Source organism: Heterodontus francisci, chromosome 27 (genome assembly GCF_036365525.1).
Source record: "Heterodontus francisci isolate sHetFra1 chromosome 27, sHetFra1.hap1, whole genome shotgun sequence".
In the NCBI taxonomy this organism is placed as follows: domain Eukaryota; kingdom Metazoa; phylum Chordata; class Chondrichthyes; order Heterodontiformes; family Heterodontidae; genus Heterodontus; species Heterodontus francisci.
The window spans coordinates 27809136-27836081 of NC_090397.1; the positions used below are offsets into that span (position 1 = coordinate 27809136).

The 26946-nt window shown below is 41.9% G+C and overlaps 1 protein-coding gene across 1 annotated transcript in view; it reads left to right on the forward strand.

Moving 5' to 3' along the window:
- LOC137384933 (mucin-19-like) overlaps positions 1-19809 on the forward strand; it is a 36420-nt gene extending 16611 nt beyond the window's left edge. The window contains exons 17-29 of the mRNA XM_068059643.1: positions 260-330; positions 2162-2256; positions 5727-5853; positions 8540-8786; positions 8868-8923; positions 9030-9115; positions 11026-11214; positions 15657-15761; positions 15904-16095; positions 17102-17341; positions 17439-17595; positions 19129-19254; positions 19664-19809. Of these exons, the coding sequence (XP_067915744.1) occupies positions 260-330; positions 2162-2256; positions 5727-5853; positions 8540-8786; positions 8868-8923; positions 9030-9115; positions 11026-11214; positions 15657-15761; positions 15904-16095; positions 17102-17341; positions 17439-17595; positions 19129-19254; positions 19664-19809 (1837 nt within the window). The remainder of the gene's footprint in view (positions 1-259; positions 331-2161; positions 2257-5726; positions 5854-8539; positions 8787-8867; positions 8924-9029; positions 9116-11025; positions 11215-15656; positions 15762-15903; positions 16096-17101; positions 17342-17438; positions 17596-19128; positions 19255-19663) is intronic.
- The last annotated feature ends 7137 nt before the right edge of the window (positions 19810-26946 follow it).

Below are 26946 nucleotides of genomic sequence, written 5' to 3' on the forward strand. Positions count from 1 at the left end.
TTGGCTGTGGGAGGAAACCAGAGCACCCAGCAGAAACCCACACGGTTCCAGGGAGTACCCAAAACTGAACCCAGGTCGCTGGAGCTGTGAGGCTGCAGTGCTAACCACTGCACCACCCAGAAACTTCATTCCCTGGCCGGGAACTGAACCCGGGCCGCGGCGGTGAAAGCGCTGAATCCTAACCACTAGACCACTGTGTTCTGAGTTTTACAAGTACAGGCTGGTTGAGTATGGTTAGTACTTTGCCTATTGTGAACAGCCGTAGGGACATGCTGTTTGATATGATCTGCCAGTCATTGGGACACATGGCCTACTTACCTGACATCGCAGGTGCACTGGAATTCATATACCACATTAATCATTTGTGTGTAGACAGAACATCTTTTTGGCTTGATGGCAGAATCCTGTTAGTGGAAAATACCACTTGTGTTGCTACTGCATAGAAGCAATGTGAAATGGCTAGCTTCCCCCCTAAGTGCGGGAAGCCACTTAGGACAGAGGTGAGGAGAAATTTCTTTACTCAGAGGGTTGTGAATTTTTGGAATTCTCTACCCCAGAGGGCTGTAGAAGCTCAGTCGTTGAGTATGTTTAAAGCAGAGATTGAGAGATTTATAAATACAAATGACATAAGAGGATATAAGGATAGTGTGGAAAAAAGGCATTGAAGTGGATGATCAGCCATGATCATATTGAATGGTGGGGCAAGCACGGTGGGCTGAATGGCCTGCTCCTGCTCCTATGTTCAACTGTTGGTCAAATGTTTGAGATACCTTACCCTTCCAGGGAAATTTGAGGTAGATTGGGCACTTTTCAGGTCTGAATGTGGCGGCCTTAGGCCCATTCTTGAGTATGCGCAATACACAACAAGCAATGATCTGACTGGTGCAGCCAATGAATGGTTCAATATGGTTTCTTAAATCATTTTCAGTGATTTAAAATCAGGTTACTCACAGGTGATGGACTAGACAGTCTTACTAAAAATGCTTATTTCTTTTGTTATAAAGCTATTTTCAGCTGTCTTAATAAAACTACCAGGTTACCACTCTTGATTACATCAATGAATATCTCAAATTTAAAAATGTAAATTAAAGTAAAATTTTAAGTTTAAAATACAGAGCACCTATTGTCATGGTATCTTGTGAACATTCAACAATTAAATTCCTTATCTAAGCATTTATATTGAATTTCCCTATGTAAACAATTGCGTGCAACTATTCATCGATTAATAAGTTGAGTTGCTAAGGATGTTTTTTGGAACAATTTCATTCAACTTCCTCGTAGACAATGAGTCCTGTTCTTTGGTTGTGAGATTGCATATATTTCTTTTTGCTACACTGTCACGGTTTCTGTAAAGGCGTTGAATTTCAGTAGGCAGTGCAGCACACTCTGAGAGTAGGTCAGCTAATAGTGTTGGGGGGAATAGAAAATTGGCCGTGACCCAAATACACCCATTTCCAGTGCAGGCCAGGAGTTTCTAACAGGTTGCAGGGCCAAGAAAAAGGAGTTCCCTTCCTGGTTATTTCTTCAGCCCCAGCCTCTGTAACATTGTGCAACCTGGATGTTTAGATGGTCCTAGCATATAGGTTTGCTCAGTGAAGGATGACTAATATGCATGGAGTTTCATGCCTGGAATGAGGCCTGAACCCCCTAGATGAAATTCCAGCTCTAATTGAACACCATGGCAAAAAGATTCTCTCCCCAGTGACAACAGCAAGAGGTTTTGTGGCATGGTTTTTCCTGACCCGTCCCTGTGACAGGATGCAACAAACAGCCTTAGTGATGTCGGCATTCACCATCTTTATTTTAACAAGGCGACCTACTCCTGGCCTGGCTCTGGATACTCCAGGAGTCACAGTTGGCTGCTCCACCACACTTCCACAGGTGAAGTGGACCCACAGGTTGTCAAGACCCAAGAATTAATTCATGGCATAAATAATTCTGTTGCCCATATCAGCCCACAATTGTGTAACCCATTTTGTTGTCATGTGTTAATGCTTCAGATACAATAACTGACAAAGGAATGATATTAATTCTACTAGTGCTGCACGCAGAAAATTCTAGACTGTGCATGGAAAAATTGTGACTGCTTTTTAGAAATATCATTAAATCAAGTGTTTTGTTTTCTTACAATAAAAATCATATTTTTAAACTCTTATTTCAGAAAAATATGCAAAAGAGTACTGCTACTACTTAAAAGATCCTAGTGGTGCTTTTTCTGTGTGTCATTCTACAGTTGATTACAAACTATATTATGAAGTAAGTAATCATTCAGAGTCAAAGTTTACAAATGGAAATGTTTCATTTTCAACATAAAGTAAAAGTTATCAAATGAGATAAAAACATAATATGCTGGAAATACTCAGCCAGTCTGGCAACATCTGTAGAGAGATGAAAGGTCATAAACCTGAAACATTAACTCTATATCTCTGGCTGAGAGAGATATAGAGTTAATGTTTCAGGTCTATGACCTTTCATCTCTCTACAGATGTTGCCAGACCAGCTGAGTATTTCCAGTATGTTCTGTTTTTAATTCAGATTCCAGCATCCTCAGTATTTTGCTTTTGTTATTAAATGAGAATTGCATGTGGTTGAGTTTATCCATTGAGTAACTGAGCCATAAGCAACAGAAAGTTCCCAGGTTACGTGCACATTCTGTATGGAGTTACCGGTGACACTACAGGTGATATGATTGTCCCCAGAGTCTCTGCTTTAGGAAGAGGAAATTTAACCAGGTCTTCCGGATCCTGGTTACTGTCCAATAACCTTGCTGCAAATGTGCATGTGTACATTGCGTGAAGACCGAATCAGGTTCACCTGTGATGCCCCACATGACTTAATAGCCTACCTCATTGTCAAGGCTTATGCATTGAAAACCTCTTGGATCAAATAATAGAGAATGTTTGGCACCTTCAGAAGAAGGGAAAAAGAAAAAAGGCTTGCATTTACATAGTGCTTTTCAACCACCAGCCATCTCATAGTCCTTCACAGCCAATGAAGTACGATTGAAGTGTAGTCCTGTAGGAAAGGCAGCAGCCAATTTGTGCAGAGCAAGTCCCACAAACATCAATGTTATAATGACCGGATCTTCTCTTTTTTAATGTTGCTTGAAGAATAAACATTGGTTGGGCCACTGGGGTAACATCCCTGCTCTTCTTCAAGATAATACCAGGGAATCGTTTATATCCACCTCAGAGGTCAGATGAGACCTTGGCTTAAAATCTCATTCAAAAGACAACATCTCCAACTGCACAGCATGTCCTCAGTACAGGTGTATCAGGTTTAATTTTTATGCTTAAGTCCTGGAGTGGGCCTTGAACCCACCACCTTCTGACTCAGAAATGAGAATACTCCCAACTGAGCCTCAGCAGACATGCAAAATGTAGAAAAAACTGGCAAGTGAACAATAGCAATGGGCTAGCTTTTCATTTCTGATTTAGGAGGTAATCTGGCTGAGCAGATCATTTGCCCTTTGAATACAGCTCGCCTGATTTTCATTCCCTTGCAATCAATAGAAATGATGACATCAGCTGAAACCATTGTCTTTAGCCTCCACCCTGAACTCAGCATCCTTGATGCCAACTCCATCCACCTCCCCGGCCACTGTTTGTGGCTGAACCCTACTTCACAAGCTCGGCATCCTAGTCAGTCCTGAGCTGAGCATCTGACCCCACATCCTCTCCGTCACAAAGAACACTCACTTTCCCCTCCACAACATCGCCTGTCTCTGCCATCTGCTGCTTAAACCTTCTTTAATGCCATTCTCACCTTTAAACTTGACTTTTCCAATGTTCTACTGGTTGACCATCCTCCACCCTCCTTAAACTTCAAATTATCTGAAACTCTGTTGTGTGCATCCTGTCCTGTATACAATCCTGTTCATCCCTCATTTCTCTCCTTTCTGGCCTATACTGGCTCCAGATCCCTCAATGCCTCACATGAAATTCTCATTCTCTGTTTTACTCCTTTAAGGCCCCGGCCTTCCCTACCATCACTCTTTCTGTATCATCCTGCAGTCCTACAATCTCCCTTCCCCATTCTTCTGGCATTGCAGCACTTCCTCACAACTATACTGGCCTTGTGTCTCCATTCATTCCACTATTGGTGACTTTGCCTTAAGCTGTTCAACCCTACACACTGGAATTTTTTTTTATTCTTTCATGGGATGTGGGTGTCACTGGCAAGGCCAGCATTTGTTGCCCATCCCTAATTGCCCTTGACAACTGAGTGGCTTGCTCGGCCATTTTAGAGGACAGTTAAGAGTCTATCACATTGCTGTGGGTCTGGAGTTGCATGTAGACCGGACCAGGTAAGGACGGCAGATTTCCTTCCCTAAAGGACATTCGTGAACCAGATGGTTCCCTCCCTACACCCCACACCCATTTGTCCCTTTGCCTCTCCACTTTCCTTGCCTCCTGTTAGTCATGGCTCAATTTGTTGTACTCTTGCTGCTGAGTCAAAAGATTGTCAATTCAAATCCCACTCTAGGACGTGAGCAACAAAAATCTTGGCTGAAGCTCTAGGATAGTTGTGAGGAAGTGCTGCAGTGTCAGAGGTGCTGACTTTTGGATGTGATATTAAATCAAGGCCTTGTCTACCCTCTTAAGTGGATGTAAAAGATCCATGGTATTGTTGGGAAAAACAGCAGAGGAGTTATCCCCAATGTCCTGGCCAATATTTGCCCTCAATCAACATCAAAAGCAGATTATCTGGCCATTATCAAATTGCTGTCTGTGGGCGCTTGATGTATGCAAATTGTCTACTGTATTTCCTACATTACAATGGTGACAACACTTCAAAAAGTGCTTAATTGGCTGTAAAACATTTTGAGCTGTCCTTTGATCATGAAAGGCGCTATATAAACACAAGTCTTTCTTTACAGCATTTCTTAAAACCTATTTTTTTGACCAAGCTTTTGGTCGCCCCCATCCTCATATCTGTTTCTTTTGGTGTCAATTTTTGTTTCATTAAGGCTCCGTGGAGTGTTTTTGAACATTTTTCTATATTAAAGCCACTATGAAAATGCAACTTGCCGTGATGTTAGCCTTGACTCAGTGATCGCACTCTCAGCTCTAAATAAAATCGTTATGAGTTCAAGTCCCAGTCCATGACCTGAGCATGTATTCTAGGCTAATACTTTGGTGCAGTGCTGAAAGGGTGCTGCATTGTTGGAGGTGCTGTTTTTCAGTTAAGCCATTAAACTGAGGCCCTGCCTGCTGTTCAAATGGATAACCAAATCCGATAAATCAGTAATTTATCTAATTTCTGTTTGTGAAAACTGCAAAAATTGGTTGCTACATTTCTCTTCAAAAATCCTAAATTTGCGGCATCCTTAAAGGTGCTATATAAATGCAAGTCTTGTTTTCTTTCAAATGGAATTTGTAACACTGAGGTTTTTGAATAAATTGTACCATGAGATTTATTCAGGAAAAGAACAATAGGGAATTGAAAAACAGTCAGCCAACATTTTAATCATATTGAAACAAAATGTGAATAATCTCTGAACAATTGAAGGGAAAATTATAATAAAAAGACTATTTATTAATTTATTAGGGCCTCATTTATTTTTATATTCTTATCCCTAGCTCCAGTTTTGTAGATTGCATAAACTTGTGTTAAACAATTCTGCATGGTGGACTTGAATTTGAAATATTATATTAATTATCACACTTCATTTTATCTCATTATGAAATATTACTGCTTGAACATTCATTTTGTTATTTATTTAGATGTGTGTAGCTGCTACCTGTGCCTGTGAAAACATCAATGACTGTCTGTGTGCAGGATTGGGAGCCTATGTTCATGAGTGTGCTGCTCATGGTATCATCGTGAGAAACTGGAGAAGAGATGTTTGCTGTATGTTGTAATGTTGCTTACCTTTTAGAAAAATAGAATCAGTTAGCAGAGCTGACATTTTTCAATCTCACTCTGCCACTTACCTGCCCTCACAATGCTGTTGGAGGATCTAGGATTAAGAAAGGATCACCAAATTTAAATAAATAAGTGTGCAGTCAGAATGAGTGCAACTTGGACATCTACTAGTAGGGAGGAGGGGGTTGTGCAAGCTGCAGCTCGGGGCAGAAGTCAGCTCAAATAACAAAGCTGCAGAAATCAGCCCCCTTTCTAAGAGAGACAGTTTCTGCTGCATCAAGTCTTGTGGGTTGTTCCAAGCCAAGTGCCAGGCCTGAACATCCCTGTAGATCCTATTTGTACTCTTCCTCCTCCTATTGAGCTGGACACTGATACCTGTCGATTGTACAAATCACTGGCAGCTCAGGAGATGGGAACTGCTCAAATTCCAGTTCGTGACATCCCACCATCCTAACTTCCTTTTAAACATTAGGCCATTTCTGGGGCAGAAGGGATTGCCATCTGCCTCCCCCTGCACATATTCCACTCTTAAGGGCAGAGGGCTGCTACTTTCTTTTTCTGTCCTTCACTGTTCTTACAGCCACTTTATGCTGAATCTTTGCTGCTGGCACTGAGCAAATTCATGGCCAGCTTATTCTCCACCATGGCACTATTCAGAGAAAAACAGGAGAGTTCTCCCTGGTGTACTGGACGATATTTATCCCTCAACCAACATCATTAAAAGAGAATAGCTGATCATTAATCTCAGTGCTGCTTGTGGAACCTTCATGTGTGCAAATTGACAGCCATGTTTCCTACATTACAATCGTGACTATATTTCAAAATGGTTGTAAAGCACAATGGGATGCCTAGAGGTTACAAACGGTGCTATATAAATACAAGTTCTTTCTCTCTTTCTGGAGAGCAGGAGTTGCAAGATCAAGCATCATAGATTTGGTCAGTCTCTTCAACTCGACTGCTAAGATCCTCGACAAGAATAAGCATAAATCTGAAACAAATTCTCACATGAATAAAGTCACACTTGGAGATTTCTCTTATGGGACATTTGTATGGAAAGAAGTCTCCTGGAGAAATCTAATTCTGTAGAGATGACCATGAAATACCTCATGTCCTATTTCATTGATTCAATTTCTTTGAAGAAATCTGCAGACGCAGATTTTGAAGTAAAATGTTATGAATTATTCAAATCCTCCCCAAGTGCATAAGTATAACTACTTCAAGGGCTGAAAGGTAGTTAGCTCCTGTGCATCAAAGAAAATGTAGGTATAGTTATAACCTCTTATTTCTTTAACATAAGTAGCTGCCCTTTCTAGAAATATACAATATTAATATGCATACAACACACACAATGTGCACACACATGAAAATAGTCTTCCTCTATTCATTCGTGGGACGTGGGATGTCGACGAAAGGCTAACATTTATTGTCCATCCCTGATTGCCCTTGTGAAGGTGGTGGTGAGTCACCTTCTTGAATACAAGTGAATGGTTTGCTAGGCCACTTCAGAGAGCAATTAAGAGTCAATCATATTGCTGTAGATCAAGAGTCCCATATAGGTCAGACTGGCTAAGGGCAACAGATTTCCTTCCCTAAAGGACATTAGTGAACCAGATGTGTGTTTTGACAATCCAGTAGCTTCAGGGTCACCATTACAGATGCTAGCTTTTTATTCCAGATTCATTTTTTAAAAATGATAACATGGATGCCTCTAAAGGAGACACCAAGCCAAGATTGAAATTAGGATATGATTAAAGCTGGGGTCATCTGCATTTGACATATTATTTTCTTGTTATAAACAAACAGGAACTAAGGCACCCTCATTGAAAATCTACTCTTCATGAACCTAATTTAAAGATACATAAGCTTGTGCCATGGAGATTAATTTTGGTATTGTGTAGTTTGTGTGTTTATGTTGCTGAACTCTATTGTCCATCTAAAAGAACATAAGAAACAGGAGTAGGAGTAGGCCATTTGGCCCCTCGAACCTGCTCTGCCATTCAATATAATCATGACTGATCTGATTCTGGCCTTAACTTCACTTTCCTCCCTGTCCCCATAACTCTTGACTCCCTTGTAGATCAAAAATCTGCCTTGAATATATTCAGTGACCCAGCCTCCACTGCTCTCTGAGGAAGAGAATTCTAAAGATTAAAGACCCTCTGAGAGAATAAATTCTTCCTCATCTCCATCTTAAAAGGGAGACCCCTTATTTTGAAACTGTGCCCCACTAGTTCTAGATTCCCCCAGGAGGGGAAACATCCTCTCAGCATCTACCCTGTCAAGCCCCCTCAGAATTTTATATGTTTCAATAAGATCACCTTTCATTCTTCTAAACTCCAATGAGTAAAGACCCAACCTGCTCAACCTTTCCTCATAAGACAGCCCCTTCAGCCCAGAAACCAGCCTAGTGAACCTCCTCTGAACTGCTTCCAATGCAAGTATATCCCTCCTAAAGTGAGGAGACCAAAACTGTACGCAGGACTCTAGGTGCGGTTTCACCAATGCCCTGTACAGTTCTAGCAAGACTTCCCTACTTTTATACTTCATCCCCCTTGTAATAAATGCCAATCTGTTCCCTTGCCCATCAAAGCCATATTAATCAGATATATATTTATTGGGGTTCAATCGCATTGTATGTTTCAATGAAAATCTATGTTATTTTTCTATCTAGATAAACCATGTGCTAACATGCAGGTCTTTGAGAATGGCATGAGGACCTGTAACCGTACCTGTCGATCACTGTCCGAGTACGATTACACCTGTGGAGTTAAGGATGTTCCAGTTTATGGCTGTGGCTGCCCTGAGGGAAAGTACATGGACAACACTGGAGTTTGTATTGATAAATCAGACTGCTCGTGTTATATTGGTGAACGGGTTATCAAAAAAGGTCAAAGCATTACTCTAAATGGTAGAACCTGGTAAGTATCTTTATCATATCCTACATATATTGAGTAAATAATTAAATATGTGTGAAATAAAACTCTGTTTTTTTTATTCAGTACTTGTAAAGATGGGAAGCCTTACTGCTCGGAAGCTTCTACCACCACCAGTCCAGGTAAGTTATTGTTTTTATTTCTTCCACTGCCATCGGTATGAATAGACATTAAAGTTTGAAAAAAAACTTCATTACTGAGCAAACATATGGAATTTTTCTTTCCTAGGATGTCGAAATGGAAAAGTATATTTTGACTGTAGGAATGTGGACAAATTTTGTGCAAAGACATGCAGAGAATATAAAATGTTTTGTGTAAGTAACATTTATGCATTCAACATTTTCAATGTTGTCTTTGCAATTTTCAATGTGCAATTACTCTAAATTGTGTATTGATATTATATAGAACAATTTTAACTATAACTATTATGTTTTACTGTTCCAAATTGACTCGCCAACTTTAAGGGCATTTAAGTGGTCATTGGATAGACATATGGATGAAAATGGAATAGTGTAGGTCAGATGGTTTCACAGGTCGGCGCAACATCGAGGGCCGAAGGGCCTGTACTGCGCTGTAATGTTCTAATTCTAAAAATAGTCATTGGGTAGTACAGAACTTGAGAATTGCTGAAAATAGAGACACGTTGTTGAAGCTTTTCGTCTTGCACACATCAGGACAATACGCAAGAATAACCAATGTAAGGGAAAACAACAACTTATCCTGCATGAGAAGAGAGTGCTGATTGATTGGCAAGTGAACTCTGATTGATTGACGCATTGCCAAGGAGAATGCACCAGTTTACAGTGACTGACAGTTAATTGTCAAGCCTTGTTTGAAATTTAAACCAGGCAGCTTGATTCTGATTGGTCAAGGCATTGCCCTGAGGAATGAACCAACGACTGGCTGTCACTTATTTTGTTCAGCTGAAACAGGCAAAATGTGTGTACATGTTCATTCTGACTGCAAAGAACAGGGCCCTGTGTATTAATATATGTAGCTTCCAATACGTGCAAATGCGCCACACTGCAAGCCCTACTGACAATCTTAATTTGGTTGTCAGCGTAATTCTCCTTGGCAATGCTTCCACCAATCAGAGTTCACTTGCCAACCAATCAGCACTCTATTCTCATGCAGTATAAGTTGATGTTTTCCCTGACATTGGATATCCTTGTGTATTGTCTTGATGAGTGCAAGGTGAAAAGCTTTGACAACATGTTTCTATTTTCAGCAATTCTTTTACTGTTCCATGTATTCCAATGCAATGTCACTTACTATCCATCTCACTCACACTCAATGGAATGTGAGTAATATATAGATTATGCTGAATACTGTTTGTGTACTAATCATATAATATTTCATCTTGGAATAAGGATAGCTGTGTAAAACCAATGGATTTGAATTCATGTAAATCAGTACAATTTGCTTCTTACTGCACTTAACACCAAGTTGAAAGGAAATTGTTATCGTTCTTTGATAAAAGTCAAGTAGTCGTTGTGTCCCTGGCTGCATCTGCCCTGGAAATCTTGTGGAAGATGACAGTGGAAGATGCATCACTCCTGAACAGTGCCCTTGTTTATTTGGAGGAGAAAGTCACGCTGCTGGAACTACAATCCAAAGGGACTGCAATAAATGGTGAGATTAAACAATTGGAAAAATTAACTAACATTTCTGAACAAATGAAATAATGTGTTTATTTCAGCATAATACTATATAATGTTGTTACCTAGATTTATAGCACAGAAACGGGCCATTGAGCCCAACTGGGCTATGCCGGTCTTTATGCTCCTCCCTTCCTACTTCATCTCACCCTAGCAGCATATCCTTGTATTCCTTTCTCCCTCATGTACTTATCTAGCTTCCCCTTAAAAGCATCTGTGCTATTTCTGTCAACTACTCCATGCGGTAGTAAGCTCAACAGTCGAAGCACACTCTGGGTAAAGAAGTTTCTCCTGAATTCCCAATTGGATTTATTAGTGACTATCTTATATTTATGGCCCCTAGAATTGGAATCCCCACAAATGGAAACATCTTCACTTAGTCAACCCCATCAAACTCCTTCATAATTGTGAAGACATCTATTTGACCACCCCTCAATCTTCTTTTTTTCTTGAGAAAAGAGCCCCAGTCTCGTCAGTCTTTCTTCGTAGTATAATCTCTCATTTCCGGTATCATCCTTGTAAATATTTTTTGCAGCTTCGCCAGTGCCTCTATATTCTTTTTGTAGTTTGGAGATCAGAACTGTGCACAGTACACTCGATGTTATTTATATTGCAGCACATGCAAGAGCGGATCCTGGGAGTGCACTAAGAATCTATGTCCAAAGGACTGCCTAGTTTATGGAGATGGCCACTATGTAACCTTTGACGGAAAAAGATACCGCTATACTGGCAACTGTGAATATATTTTGGTTGAGGTATGTTTGAATGGAAACAGGTAGCATCATAAAGTATTGGCCGGAATTTAAAGTTGGGCTGGAGGTCCCGCCCACTGGCCGAAAAGTTAGTGGCAAGCCCGCATCTGCCGGGCCTGGAGAGCCAAGCTGGGATTCTTTTTCGCTCCCCAGGCCTTTAATTGGTCTTGGGTGGGACCCAAGCAGGAAGTTCCGCCTAATGGAGCTGCTGGTCAATCAGCGGGCTGGCAGCTCTTAGTCCCAGCACTGTCACTGGCAGCTGCTGGCCACTGCTGGGACTACACCCAGCCACCAGAAGCAAGAGGAAGGACAGCCCCAGAACCACAGTAGGTTTCTGGGGCCTTGCTGGGGACTATCATCTGGGCCCCGGTGTGGCATGGGGGGTCAGTTGCGGGGGGGAGGGAGTGTTGGGCTTTGGGGATGGTTGGGACTTCAGGGTGCCCAATCAGGAGGCCTCCCCACAACCTGCAAGAAGGTTGCCAGGTTTTACTTGGCAGTGTTCTTGGGGCCTTTACCGCCCACCCACCATGGGTAAAATACCAGCGGCGGTGGGAGGAGGCTCTAAGTGGCAGTTAATTGGCCACGTAAGGGCATTGATTGACCTAGGGTGGACAGACCATTTCTCACCGGCACCACCCCGCATATAATTGCAGCGGGGGCGGGAAGGCATTGGGAACGCAACCCCTCTCCTCCCACTCAATTTTTCAGCCCCTCCCCCGCCACTAGCCCGCTCATTGGGGAGGCTATAAAATTCTGGTCATTGTCTTTGGATGGCCAAAAAACAGGCAGAGAAAGAGTAGTTGTATTTCTGCTGAACTGTGATATGGAATTCTGAATTTTATATATGAATGTACATTAAAATGAACTGCACCAAAACAAATAATAATGTATGGAGAACAAGTTAGAGCCCAAGTTTGTAAATAATATTGCACTGTAAGTGACGGATCTCATGTTTTATGGAGATGATTTGATTGGGTAGATTTTCCATGGACGGTAACTCATGATTTTGCCATTCATGCTGGTAACAGGCAAGGTACATCATCTGCTGTCATATTGCAGTCCAATTAGCTTGCCTATTTTTTATTTGAAAATGCTTTTGAAGTTAACATGCAGCAGGAAAAGGTTCCAAAGCTTTATGACAGAACAGTGGACATGCACTGCCCCCTCCCCATCACCCACACAACTGCTATGCAACATCTTCCCAAGGAAGCATTTTTTTCTGTCAGTACAGGTAATCAAATAAAAGATTGAACTTACATGCATAAAGTGCCTTTCACAACCTCGGAACATCCCAAAGTGCTTTAAAGCCAATGAAGTACTTTTGAAGTGTAATCACCATTGTGATGTAGGAAATGCAGCAGTCAATTTGTAAACAGTAAACTCCTACAAACAGCAATGCCACAATGATCAGATAATCTGTTTTTTTTAGTCATGTTGATTGTGGGATAAATATTGGCTGGGACACTGGGGATGATTCCCCCGCTCTTCTTCAAAAATAGGGCCATATGATGTTTTGTATCTACCTTCGAGGCTAGGCACAGTCTTGGCTTAATGTTTTTCTGAAAGATTGCAACTTCAATAGTGCAGTATTCTCTCATTTCTGCACTGGAGTGTCATCATAAGCTTAATCTTTTGGAGTGAGACTGGAACCTACACCCTTCTGACACAGAAGTGTAAGTGGTATCCACTGAGCCACAGCTGATACTAGCCTTTCTGTATGTTGAACAGAATCTGCCCCTTTGCTCAGTTGACATCTACAAATGCAGAGGTGACTGAATAATTAGTTCTGACTGCTCTCCCAACCCTACTACACCCCCTTGTTCCTCACTAGTCCAAGGACACAAAAGTTATTTATAGGATGCACTGCCTCAAGATTTTCTAAATCCATTTAGATCAGGCAAATGAACTGGAAACAATTTGCTCTGTATGGCTTACCATCACACTCACTGCGTGCACTTACACACTGGACATCTGGGGAGTTCCTTATTTGTTTAAGAACATAAAACCTCAAAGGGTTTAATTTCCTCTGACAGCACAGTGGTTAGAACATTTGTATAAATCCATTTATGTGCAATTTTGGTATAGTCATTAACCAGTTTACTTTAAATATGTCAAGAATTTGATGGATATGGTTTTTTATTACTTATTCATGGATTGTGGGCAATGGTAACAAGGCCAGCATTTATTGCTCATCCCTAATTGCCCTTGAGAAGGTGGTGGTGAGCCACCTTCTTGAACCGTTGCTGTCCATCTGGTGAAGGCACTCCCATAGGGCTGTTGGGTAGGGAGTTCCAGGATTTTGACCCAGTGACAGTGAAGGAGCAGCAATATAGTTCCAAGTCAGGATGGTTTGTGGCTTGGATTGGATCTTGCAGGTAATAGTGTTGCCATGCAACTACTGCCCTTGTTTACTAGGTGGTAAAGGTCGCAAGTTTGGAAGGTGCTGTCAAAGGAGCCTTGGCGAGTTACTGCAGTGTATCTTGTAGATGGCGCACACTGCTGCCACTGTGCAGCAGTGGTGGAGGGAGTGAATGTTTAAGATGGTGGATGGGGTGTCAATCAAGAGGCCTTTGTCCTGGATGGTGTCAAGCTTCTTGAGTGTTATTGGAGATGTGTTCATCCAGGCAAGTGGAGATTATTCCATCACACTCCTGACTTGTGCCTTGTAGATGGTGGACAGGCTTTGGGGAGTCAGGAGGTGAGATACTCATCGCAGAATTCCCAGCCTCTAACCTTTTATTATAGTCACAGTATTTATATGGCTACTCCAGCTAAATTTCTGGTTAATGGTGACCCCCCCCCCCACCCCCCCCACCCAGGAAGTTGATGGTGGGGGATTCAGCGATAGTAATGCCATTGAATGGCAATGGGAGATGGTTATGTTCTCTATTGTTGGAGATAGTCATTGCCTGGCACTTGTGTGGCATGAATGTTACTTGCCAGTTATCAGCACAAGCCTGAATGTTGTCCAGGTCTTGTTGCATGCAGACATGGACTGCTTCATTATCTGAGAAGTTGCAAATGGAACTGAACACTGTGCAATCATCAGCAAACATCCCCACTTCTCACCTTATGATTGAAGGAAGGTCATTAATACAGGTAACTCTCTATAACTATAATTGGTTATTTTTATTTAGGAGAATGTATCGCCTTTCGCAAAAAGTCACATCTTGGTTTGAAGGAATTCTGAATTCTAGGCCTGGATTGTATGATCAGTAGTCAAGAGATGAAGCTTTCTGCTAAGCTCAAAGAAAGCTGCCCACATGATCTAGCAATCTCTGTGGCATAAATTTCACCTATCCTGACCTTAGTTTGATTCTGGCGCCAAGTCTAGGAGATCTCCAGGTGTCAAACCGGTTATGCAGCCAATCACATTGAAGAATTCTCACAGACAACAAACCTGGACATAAAATGCACTGGGTATCATTTAATTTTTGATACATTTTACAGAACAAAAAATAAAGATTGGAAATAAGGTAGAAGCTAAAATATCAAAAGCAAAGTTAAAAATAATAATTTTAATTATATTAAAAACCTACGGGATCTTTTATCCTAATGTAGAAATGTGACATTCCACAAAAATAAAATTCATTTTTCAGGGCTGGAGAGGTTGTTTAGCAGTAATTATGAGCTTAGTACACCATTAAAAACCCAGTTAAACTCATTCAACAAGGCATAAGCTTTGTGGGGGTTATTTACATTGATATTACAGCATAAAAGGGCATGTTTGCATCATTTCAAAATTTCCAAAAATTGCGTCTGTGGTGACTTCAATAGCATACCCTATGAATAAGCAAGGAATCATTGACAGCAGCTTCAGGATTTCCGTGTTTAACTCCACATGTGCTAATGCTGGAAGTTGCAATCAGTTAGACAGTTGTCATAACGGTGAACACTGAAAGATTTGTCATCATTACAACTGCAATATCTGGGCAGTTATCATTGCTAACAATTAGCAATAAATATTAAATATTTACTGAATCCATCTTTTGTGGTAAAAAAAATTGATCATATTCTCTAGCCATGTATAGATGTCATTGGAAGAGATTCCAGAGGAGAGTCCCTCCTTGAAAGTTTGGACGTAAAAGGAATCTTTTTTGTCCCCCTTTATGCATGTTGCCATTTTTAAAATTTCAGAGCATTGAAACCATATCAAATTTGACCAAATTCAGGTTTTCTTTGAGTCATTTAGCTGCACTTCTGCACAAATAGAAGTAAGTTACAGTAATAGTGTAACATTGAAGGGAAGACAAGCTAGATTGTGTACAAATAGGTGATATTATTTACTTAGCTGGAATCTTTATTTATCGTGAATATACAAGTATTATAGATGATGTACTATTCATTATATTGATATGTTATAAACCTGTAAATTGCTAAATTAACTTAATTATTAAACAATGTTAGTGCACCAGCATGCAAATTCCATTTGTAATTCACTTTAGGATCGATGTAATCAAGGAAATAGCACACTCCAAATAATAATAGAGAGTGTCCCATGTTGTGAAAATGGAGTGACGTGTTCAAGAAATATCAGAATTTTAATTGAGGTATGTGTTTCTAGTTCATCAATCTGTAATCACTAAAATGTTCTAGCTACCATTGTATTAGAATATTTGCCTTTATTTCTAATATGTATATTGTGATCATACCTTATCTTATACACATTCCAAATCATTGGAATTTCTTTAGGGTAAAGAATTCAATCTAAATGATGGAAGAGTGATTAGAGCTGAGAAGGCTTATGGTCAAATCCAGTGCACAAATGATTCGTATTCAATTCACACAGTTGGGCTCTATTTAATCATTACATTTTCCAAAGGGATCACTGTAATTTGGGACAAACGCACAAGGGTTTCAATCACACTGGATCCAATCTGGAAGGTACGTACATGGTTTAAAACTTGATATCCCTTCATTTATACTTAGTTATTAATGTAGAAAATATATTAGCAAATAGCAACCATTAAAGCATTAAGGACTTGCTTGTTTGCAGAAACAAATATTCTTCATACCATATTATGTACAATAATACTGTAGAACATTATAATGAAAAAGATTACAGAACGTTGAGCTCAGCAGGACTGAGGAACAAACTTTGGAATGTGATGTAGAATTGTAACTTCCATCACCAAACACATTAAATTAAAGCTATCCTGCAGTGAGAGTGAGTCAAGGCAGTTCGTTTTTGCAACACACAAGAGTTACAGTGTTTTTGTACAGTTAAGGGATAACAGTTGAAAAATTATATACTTGGTTGTTCTGTGAATGTGAATTTCCTAGCTGAAGCTTTAGTTCATCTAGAAATTCATTCTTGAAGACCACATCTAGTTGCCAACCATCATGTTTCACTCCAAACATACAAACAATTGTTCATCATTCTTAAGCATAAAATATCAACTTTGTGGCTAGCTGGATGAAATAATGTAAGGGCAAATGTTCTGCTTTTGCCTTTCTGGCACAGAACATCGCACACCAGTAGCTGACATTGAGTGATGAGGATAGCTCTGTCAATACCTTTGAGGGCCACCCTGGGATCATTTCCCTTCTGAGACCCATCCGGCCAGCCAACTCAGTGTCGGAGCTGGCCAATTTTCCTGCTGCCTCCACTCACTCCCCCGAGAACTGGCAAACTGCAGCAGGGATGTGAGTTTGGTGCTCAGAACTTGGTGGCACAAGGCCTAGGCCTCAAAATGGTTCAGGCCGCATGCTAGCACCAGAGGGTATAGGGAGCACTTGCTCTGCTGACATCATAACCACCTTGGGCACTACTTTAAAGTTGCCCCCCTTGAATACTTTAAAAATGCCAATATTATAATGATTAAGATTTATAAAATATATATATATATTATAATATTTACATATATATATATACACACATTTATTTCAGAGCAAAATTTGCGGTCTGTGTGGAAATTTCAATGGTGATGTTGCAGATGATCTAACAACAAAAGGAAACTCTTTAGTGACAAACACTTTGGAATTTGGAAACAGCTGGAAATCATCACCTTCATGTTCTGATGCATTGAATCAAACATTCCCCTGTGATAGAAACCCATACTGTTTAACATGGTCTCAAAGAAAGTGTAGCATACTCAAGGATGCTGTGTTTCAAAAATGCCATAAAAAGGTATGTTTGTAATCAAATGTATTACTTTTAATTGCAGTGAATCCTCTTGTAAGATACACTTGTTACTTTTGACACTGTGATCTAACATTCTTAACAGGTTGATCCTACTCCATTCTACGATGCCTGTGTTGAAGAAGCTTGTGCCTGTGACTTGGAAGGGAAATATCTGGGTTTCTGTACCGCTGTAGCAGTGTATGCAGAAGCTTGCAATAAAGCTGGTGTTTGTATTCACTGGAGAACCCCAGACATGTGCCGTAAGGATTTACATTAATAATAACTGAGGAGCATTATCATGATTATTTTATCTATCTATCTATCTATCTATCTATATATATACATATATATATATATATATATATATATATATATATATAATATGCATGTATTGGCTCAGATGTGGTATCAAAGGATGTAGCAAAGACAATAAAATTAAAACTGACAGCAAAGGAAGAGACATAATATACTTTTGGTTTGGACAAGAGACCTCTGGCTCAAATTGAGGCATATAGAACTGGAGAAAGCCATGTGATATGGATTGAAAATTGGTTAAAAGCTAGGCAGTTGGGAGAGAGGAGACATTGCTGGATTGGTAAACAATGTCAAGGGATATCTCCCAAGCATTGATGATCCTGGGGGGAGATTGGGTCCTGAGGGGCAAAAGGTTGGAGGCCTCATGGTGGGCTGATCAGAGGCCTCAGGATGAGATGGTGGTGGTGGAATCGGGGCCTGATGGTGGTGGGGGGATTAGGGCCTGGAGTGGGGGTGGGTGAGGCCAGAAGCCTCAAAAACTTTAACAAAAGCTGTTAAAGTTTAAATCCTGCATGATAGTGAGGCTGGCAGCCTCATTATAATATTTAAAGCTCCAACATGCTTCCTTGGTTTGGGTTGGTTGCCCGCCTAACCTCTGGCCTCATTAATGCCAGAAATGAGTGGTTTAGAGGCTGGTTTGGTCAGGAAACAGATTTTCATCCCTGAAAAGTGCTCAGTCTACCTCAGGTTACCCTGGAAGAGTAATGTATCCCAAAAATTTGAGCAACAGGTGAAGCTGGCTGTTTCATGCTACTATGCAGTTGCAACACGTGTGGTGTTCACCACTAATGGGGATGCCAATGTCAAGTCAAACCAACGTTCTGCCTATCACACAAATGAGTAATGTGATTTCTGAATTTCAATGCCAGTGTGATGCTAGATATACAGGCCGTATGTCCCAAAGACTGACAGATCATATCAAACAACACGTCCCTTCCACTGTTCGCAACGGGCAAGGTACAGGCCGTACCCAAGCAGCCCGTGCTTGCAAAACTCAAAACATAGTGTCCAACATTCAATGTGATTCTGCAATTGGACAACAGTTGGTAAATAATCCACAGTGTGCTAAGAACTACGCTGACAACCAATTTAAGATTGTCAATCGGGCTCGCAGTGTGGTGCATTTGCGGGTACTGGAATCTACATATATTAATACACAGTGTCCTGTTCTTTGCAGACAGAAAGAACATGTACACACATTGTGCCTGTTTCAGCTAAGCAAAATAAGTGACAGCCATTCACTGGTTCATTCCTCAGGGCAATGTCTCTACCAATCAGAGTTCACTTGCCAACCAATCAGCACTCTCTTCTCAGACAGTATAAATGTGTTGCTTCCCTTACGCTGGTATTTTTGTGAATTGTCCAGATGAGTACAAGACAAAAAGCTTCGACAAAATGTCTCTGTTTTCAACAACACTAATTTACTTTAGTTAACTAAACAGAATGAATGTGACTACATATTAACTCCTATTTTGCAGCTGTGTATTGTGACTATTATAACAACCCTGATGAATGCAGCTGGCATTATCACCCATGTGGAACATTAACAACAAAAACGTGCAGTGCTCATTACATTGGAAAGAAGTTCTCTGCAATACTTGAAGGTTTAAACTACATTATTATCCATTTATATCTAAGATAGTATTCCTGTTTTTCTGTTCAAATATTTTATATTTAGTTCACAATTAATATTTCCTTCGCATAAAATCATTATGTAATTACTATTGTTATGTATATTCTACAGCTTGATAAAAATGTAAAAGGATATTTCTGACAATTTCTATGAAACAAAATAATTTGCTCAGCATTTAATAGAGCTGACAATTTTGAGTTTCTGATTTCCACTTTGAATAACTAATTATCTATGGAAGTATAAATGAAGGACAAAGTTTGAAATCGCATGACTTACTGTAAACGCTGATGTAATGTGACTGTAAGCATAGGTAGGTTCAACAGTGACTATGTAATTCAGAAATTCTTAGCATCATATGTTGCTTTTGTTATTTAATACAGGCTGCTATGCAAAGTGTCCAGTGAGTGCTCCTTATTTGGATGAAAATATAATGACGTGCGTTAAGTTACCGGATTGCACATGTTATTATCATGGAAAGATATTACAACCGGGTGAAAGGACATGGAATGACTGTGAAGAATGGTAAAGTATCTATAACAATGCATTTTCGTATTTCACCAATCTCTGCTCCTGATGTAGAATGTGAAAGTTGGAATTGTAATTAAATATGGGTAAATGGAGGGTTACTTTGGATTTTCGAGAATTAAATTACAATTCCCACTACCACACCCCACATCATCACAGCAGCAACTTGAAATTATATGGAAGGTATTGAGAATGGAAATAGATTCTGAGCAAGAGTTGGGGTAAGAGTCAGGGAAGTAATCAAAGGTGTTATTGAAGGAATAAATTTTAAGGAGACCTTTGATATCTGCTTCATGAATCATGTTGTGTGGATGAGCATAGGATGAGAATAGAATTAGCATGGCTGAGATGCTTATTGTGACCAAATAGCTTGCCCGCTGTCAAGGCTCACAGTTGGATGGTGGGAGAATGGCCAATTGGATAAGGTACCTGATTCTATTGAACAGTACCCCAACAAAATTCAACTGCTTCAGGGGATGAGGGAGAGACCAAACTTGAAAACAGGACAAAAACAATGAAAAATTAAGTTGTACAGTTAAGAAGTAACTTCTTCAAACAGTGATAGATATATGTAACAGTCTACATAGAGAGATGGAGGATATTCCCAGAGCTTTTTTGTTATTCAGATTAGCCACACTGTTTTTCCTCTGCCTCCCAGTTAGCATCTGGGAGGGTGAGCATTGCTTCGGTTGATGGTCTGTCCTGCCCACGAAGTTCTGGTGCATTAATTTTTGTGACAGTTATTTCTCCCCTTTGTGCACCAAAAACTGCTGAATTCCCTGCTAGGGGAAAGAGAGGGAAAAGAGGCAGAGACCTGCGACACCAGTTCCGAACCTACTTTTTATTGCCTTGAGATTTCCAGAGTATCTGAGGGGATGTGAAAAGTCTTCACCTAAAATCATGCAGGACTTGTTTTGGCATGGACATGAGGGACGAAGGACCGAATGGCATTCCTGCCTCTTTTCAGTCTAGGAACGTTGATAGGATGTCCATATGGAGGTGCAGCAGAAAAAGCCCCTGTATCTGCTCCCATCACATTGGAGGGTCTGAGAGGACAAGCTCAAAGTGGCCTAAAAACATGTGTTCTTCTTTGCCCACAGGACCCACTGAATCCTCAGGATGGAGACCTTTTAGCTGCTGTCCTTGACAGAAGCCAGAAGGCCCTGAGATAGTGGTCAATACCGCTGCTGTAGGTCTCCTGAGCTCGAAAGCAGTAGCTGGCTTTCTGCCCCAGTTTCTGGATATAGAGCCCTGCCAGGAGTGTGTCATCACTGTGATAATAATGTGAACCCAAAATTCCAGATGGTTCAGGTCAGGTCAGGTGCAGTGCATGTTGTGCCTAGCGACCTGGAGCAAGAGGGAATATCAGGTGACTCAGTAAAGCATTTTGCATTTGACTCCATCATCATTGTCAACAATACAGAGAAAAATATCATTAACATTGATGAATATCCCAATGGGCTACAATTTCTGGTGCCAAGAACTTTACATAATTCAATTAAAAAGGTAAATCTAATGAATGTAATTCATTTTGCTTTTTTTCATAAGAATTAGAGCAAAATTGTTCTTTTTTTTACCTTTTTGTTGTCTTCTCAAGACACATTTATTGTACAAATGCAGTGTATGATTGCATATCTACTTTACGAAGCCACTGAACATTTTGATTCCATGATGTTTGTAGGGGGAGTGCATTAAAATTCCCCAGGTTTTTTGGTGTGACTGTGCTTGCACTGGGAGCAGTATGAGCCAGGGGTTTGAGACAGTGATCTGAAGTTCTTTGCTCTTTTTGTTTTACAGTGTATGTCGCAATGGAAGTGTTGAATGTATAAGTAAGTATTTCTTTTAGTAAATAGTCAATACGTGTTATGCAGTAGATCGATACATTGCTAAATGGTGGTATCCCGAAGAATAGTTCATTACATCATACCAATACAATAGCAAAACATACCAACTTAACTTTCAAATCAAACTTTAAAGCTTGAAATCACAGATATTTATCGGAACGTTTCGTAAATGAAAGAACTAATGACACCTTAAGCATAAGTGATGGTGATGGAAACTAAGTAGCTCCAAGGTCAACTTGGAGGAGGCCACTAGTATTGACAGCTGGTAAAAATTTGTAAGTGCCACCTTCGGTACTTTGAATGTTTTTTTATTGTGTTATGGCCAGATGAGGAGGGGGTCTCGGGCTCCCCTCTTGTCCTTTCCCCTTATTTGACTGCAACAGGGTTCATTTCTTTTAAACAGCAGTTGTGCTTACCACCTCTGAGTGTTTTACCTTTTATCTTTACTGTGATCGTGAAAGAAGTTGAGTTTAAACAAGAAAGACGTAGGTTTATAATACTTAACACTCTAACCTGATTTACAAATACTAAAAAATACAGTTACACATTCACACACACATGCACATGAGAATCACACACACACAAATAGATTACAGAAGGGAAAAAATAGATTTGGTGGTTGGATTAAAGTCCAGAATAAATCTAACGTAAATACAATCTGTGAAGTGGATGATCCAGTAATCCTTGTCGGAAGCTGTATTCTTGAAGTTCTTGGTTGGTCAAAGTGTATTTTGGCTGGCTTGCTTTGCTTCGGGTTTTCCTGAAGGCAGAATCTGTCGTTGACTCTCTTCCCCTGGTTCCTAGCTGTAGCGGTCTGTAGGCTTGGAGTGTCCCCCAGTAGCAGATAGTTTTTAAACTTGATATTTTCTGGGGAGAGAGAAAAAGAGAGAGAGAGAGAAAGGGGAGCACACAGCTTGCTCTGCTGCTGCAGTCTCAGTTACAGCTTGTCTTATGTCTGTGCAACAACTCCCAATCTCTTCAAAGATGACCAAGTGGTCACAGGGTTCTCTCAATCTCCTTTGTTTCGAAGGAGGCTTTCTGGAACTTTCTAATGACAGTCAAGGTTCTACATGCCCCAGGATGCCCATTCATACTCGGAGGGAGTTGACTCTTTCAAAGTCAATGAGCTGAATTTTACCGGGCCCTTAATACCGCGGGTCGTAGTGCGGGGGCCAGTAAGATTCTGCGGGGAGAGGCCTGCCTCGACCCATGACTTTGAGAAGGGCCCATCGCAAATTATCTGTGGTGGGGGGATCTCGGTGCAGCCCCTCCCGCTGCCGGTGGCGGCACCCCAATTAGAATATGTTAAACGGCACTTACCTGTGCAGATTATGCATCCCGCCACCTCTCCATGCACACTTCCACATTTAACTTTGAATGGGCGGCCGTCACTGCCGTCCTGTTTATGATTAGAAAAGCTAGTGGATCATCAGAAACAGAAGGTTAAACGACAGACGGTAAGTTCCGTTTTCAGGGGTCTCACTCTGCATTCTTAAAGGGAGGAGGGAAGGGGGATGAGAGGGATCTCACTCTGCATACTGAGAGGGAGGGAGGGATACGCAGGGGTCTCACGCTGCATACTGGAAAGGCGGAGGGGGATTACAGGGGTCTCACTCTGCATACTGGAAGGGAGGAGGGAGGGGGGATTACAGGGGTCTCACTCTGTATTCTTAAAGTGAGCAGGGAGGGGGTGATATTTAGGGGTCTTACTGCATACTGGGAGGAGGGAGGGGGAATTACAGGGGTCGCAGCTCTGCATTATTAAAAGGAGGCGGGAGGGGGTCTGGGATTACTGGAGGGAAAGCTCTGCAGGCATGAAGGGAGGTACTGTGTACCCTCCCTCTGTAAACAGTGTAGGCTCTGCGTTTGTTTGTGTTTGTGAAAGAGCAATGGCACTCTAGTCACCCTGTGTGTGGGGAGGGTGCCAGAAAGGGTAGGAGCAGTCAGGTTATATGCATGGCAGGAGCAATCGATTTAGCTGGTAGGCTCTTGATGTGGTCATACTGTTGGCCAAGATGGGCAATGCCATGGCACGTCACATAGTTGATCCATGAAAGCAACTGATGTACCCCTCAACACCAATCACTGCCCTGTTATGAACCTTCAAATACATGAAGGGTTCAACATTATTTATCACCTGGAAATAGGTCTGGCTCATCCTACATTGTGTGATCTTCTGCTCCTGAGGATCCGTATGCACCAGAGCCAAAATCAACAGGCAGGTGCGGTCCACGTAGAGGCCCGTTCGTGAGCAGCAGCCCCCTAGGGGAGCTTGCCATTATGATTGCTGTGCATCTACAGGCCCCACATGACATGCCATTGGATGTCAGAGCACCAGTGTCAGAGGCAATTGTGCATATAGAGAGGGTGGTGACATGTCTCTGTGCCTTGCTCAAAGATGACTTGCAGCCTATGGGCTCCGGTGGACATCCTATGCCTTTGTTCCTCATAGTGGCAGTGGTTCTCAAGCTTGACGTCTATGCAGCTTTTCAGGGGCCCACCAGAGACCTTTGTGGGGTCACACAGTCAGCAGTGCACTGCTGCATCAGGGAGGTCACCAATGCCCTAACCGGATGGCCAGTGAGTATGTCCGCTTCAGGACGGACTCTCACAGCCAGGCCCAGAGGGCCATCGATTTCGGCACCATTGCCGGAGAACCATATGTTTTAATGTTCATAGACTGCACCTATGTGGCCATCAGGCCTCCCACTAGGCTACTACCTGCCGACGTCACCATTAAAGGAATCCTCTCAATTTAGGTGAAGCTGGTATGTGATCACCGCAGATGTTTCATGCAAATCTGTGCCCGCTTCTCAGGCAGCTGTCATGACCCTGGGACCTGCTGCCACTGCTGCTCACTGAACTGGTTCAGATGGAGGTTTGGCTTCTTGGAGATAAGGGCATGGCTCCCAACATCAGTGAGAGACCCCACCACTGCTGCAGAGGAGAGATGCAATGCCAATCATTGAGTTACATGAGCCACCATTGAGCAGGAGATCGGCATGCTGAAAGAGTGCTTCCAATGCCTGTATGGATAGGGTGATGCCCTGTACTACAAGCCAAAAAGGCCAGCTCCTTTTCTTTGCTGCTTTGCACAGCTACGCACCCAATGGGGTCAGGTCTGGCATGAAGAGGAGAGACGTCAACAGGATTCCTCCTCGGACTATGAGGACGCTGAGGACCTACAACATGAAAGACGAATGGGAGGGCAGATGGCACCCAGGCTCTGCACGCAGGGCTGGCAGTGAGCTAGGGATGTATGCCAGTGGCTTATCGGACAAAGGCTCTCTGCTCCATAGGAACCGACATGAGCTCAGCAAGCCACACATCACCCTCGCTCACCTGCTGTGCATCAGTCCACATCTGCAACATCCCTGTGTAAACCATTAGAGGCAGAATCTGACTGAGCCAATGTTCATGTCACTGCATCCGTGGAGATGCTCATGAGTAAAGGTGACATGGCAATGATGTTATTGCATACGTTGGCTCTCCTGAAGAGACAACAGTGCAAAGGGATGTGACATTGGTGCTACATGCTGGCACACATCATTCACACAGAGAAAAGGACACACATATTGGTGAGGAACATTTAGTGAAAGATGTATTTACATTGCTGTGACACACGTGCATTCCCATTTGTGTCAGTGTGTTCTCTGTAAATGAAGAGTTGTCCCTTCTTGGCACAACCTCTGCAGCCTGACTGGAGGAAGGCTGCTGATCTGATTGCCATTTGACTGTGGATGACTTTGGCGCTCATACCCTGTGCACAAAAGGCCTAGTGGGCCTCAGCTGGCTGGAGGAGTGCTCGTTGATCCGTTCCAGCATTGGACCCTTTGACCGCGAATGGCCCCAGGAGTATTCACCTCCTCTGCCATCTCCAGCCAGACTGCCTTTTTCAGGCGGGAGGGCCTCGTTGGTGAAAAGGACCTCCCACCTTGCCCGCACAGCCTGGAAGAGAGTGAGCAGGGAGGCTTTGTTGCACTATGAGGCCACCCTGGAGCACCGCTCTGCCATCCTTGGCTTTTGGTGTGGTCCTTTAAACGCAAAGGTGACTCCACCGTGTAACTGCTCCAACTTCTGGCTGCAAGGTTTGTCTTGCACATGTTTGAAAACCAATACAGGACTAGTGAAGATATCTGTGCTGTTGTCATAGTTTTTCAACTATTACACATCGACGCATGTAATATTTCTAATTGGCAGTGCAGTTAGAATATGAACATATTTTGCTGTTTTTTAACAAAGATGGTTTAATTGCGGTTCCATGTATTTTCACATAACAGTTAGCAGAGAAATGAATACAGATCCCAAATGCATTTTAGTCTGCGGCTTTTCAGTCAGATGATTAGATGCTCATAGTAGGTAATTATTCTTCAATTGTGGTTTTATTTCTGTTGTGTATTTGCCTTTTATGGTATTTTTAAGTCTCACGTCCTGGAATGTGCAAAATTAAGATTGTTCACCCAGGTGTGGGATGCCTACAAGAAGGAATGTCACACTTGAGTGGAAGAAGAGAATCGCAACTTCACTGGACACTGGGACACAGCAGGGTAAGTATGTGGCAGCAAAGCGTAAAGTGCTGGGGTCACTCAGCAGGTCAGGCAGCATCTGTGGAGAGAGAAGCAGAGTTAACTTTCAGGTCTGTGAACTTGGTCAAGTTAACTCTGCTTCTCTCTCCACAGATGCTGCCTGACCTGCTGGGTTTCTCCAGCCCTTTCTGCTTTGCTGCCAGATTGACAGCAGCCCCACTCTTCAGCAGTCAGGTAAGTATTTATTTGACAGCTGTCAGGAAGCAGGTGCGGTGCGCTTTATATAGGGCCCCAGCATCTGCTGCACAGCTGTCAAAATGTCTCTCACTGTGCCGAATGTCTTGCCTTTCCCCACGTAATATGTGGGGGGCAGCTCAGCGCAGTGATGCTAATGAGCCCCCGCGCGAAATATCACCGGGGCTCTGTGGCAGCTGCTAAATGCGGGCACCCCGCTGAGTTTAAAGGGTGCCGCCGCACAGCACAGCGACCGAATAAAATTCAGCCCAATGTGTGAGGATGGCCTTGACTATTGTGCTAATGAAGCCATTTTAGGTAATTCAATCGCTTAGAGCAAGCCATTGTTGTGGCTGGGCTTCTTGTTAGACTTTTTGTCTCCAGTTCAATCTCCTGGTATTTCAGATGTAAATTACAGTGGCCATTTTGACTGCTTTTTTAAAAAAGTTAACTTGTAGGATTTCTTCCCATTAAAAGTCCAAGGTAAGTTTCCAACTGATAAAATTAATATTTCTCTCTTGGCATATAGAGTTG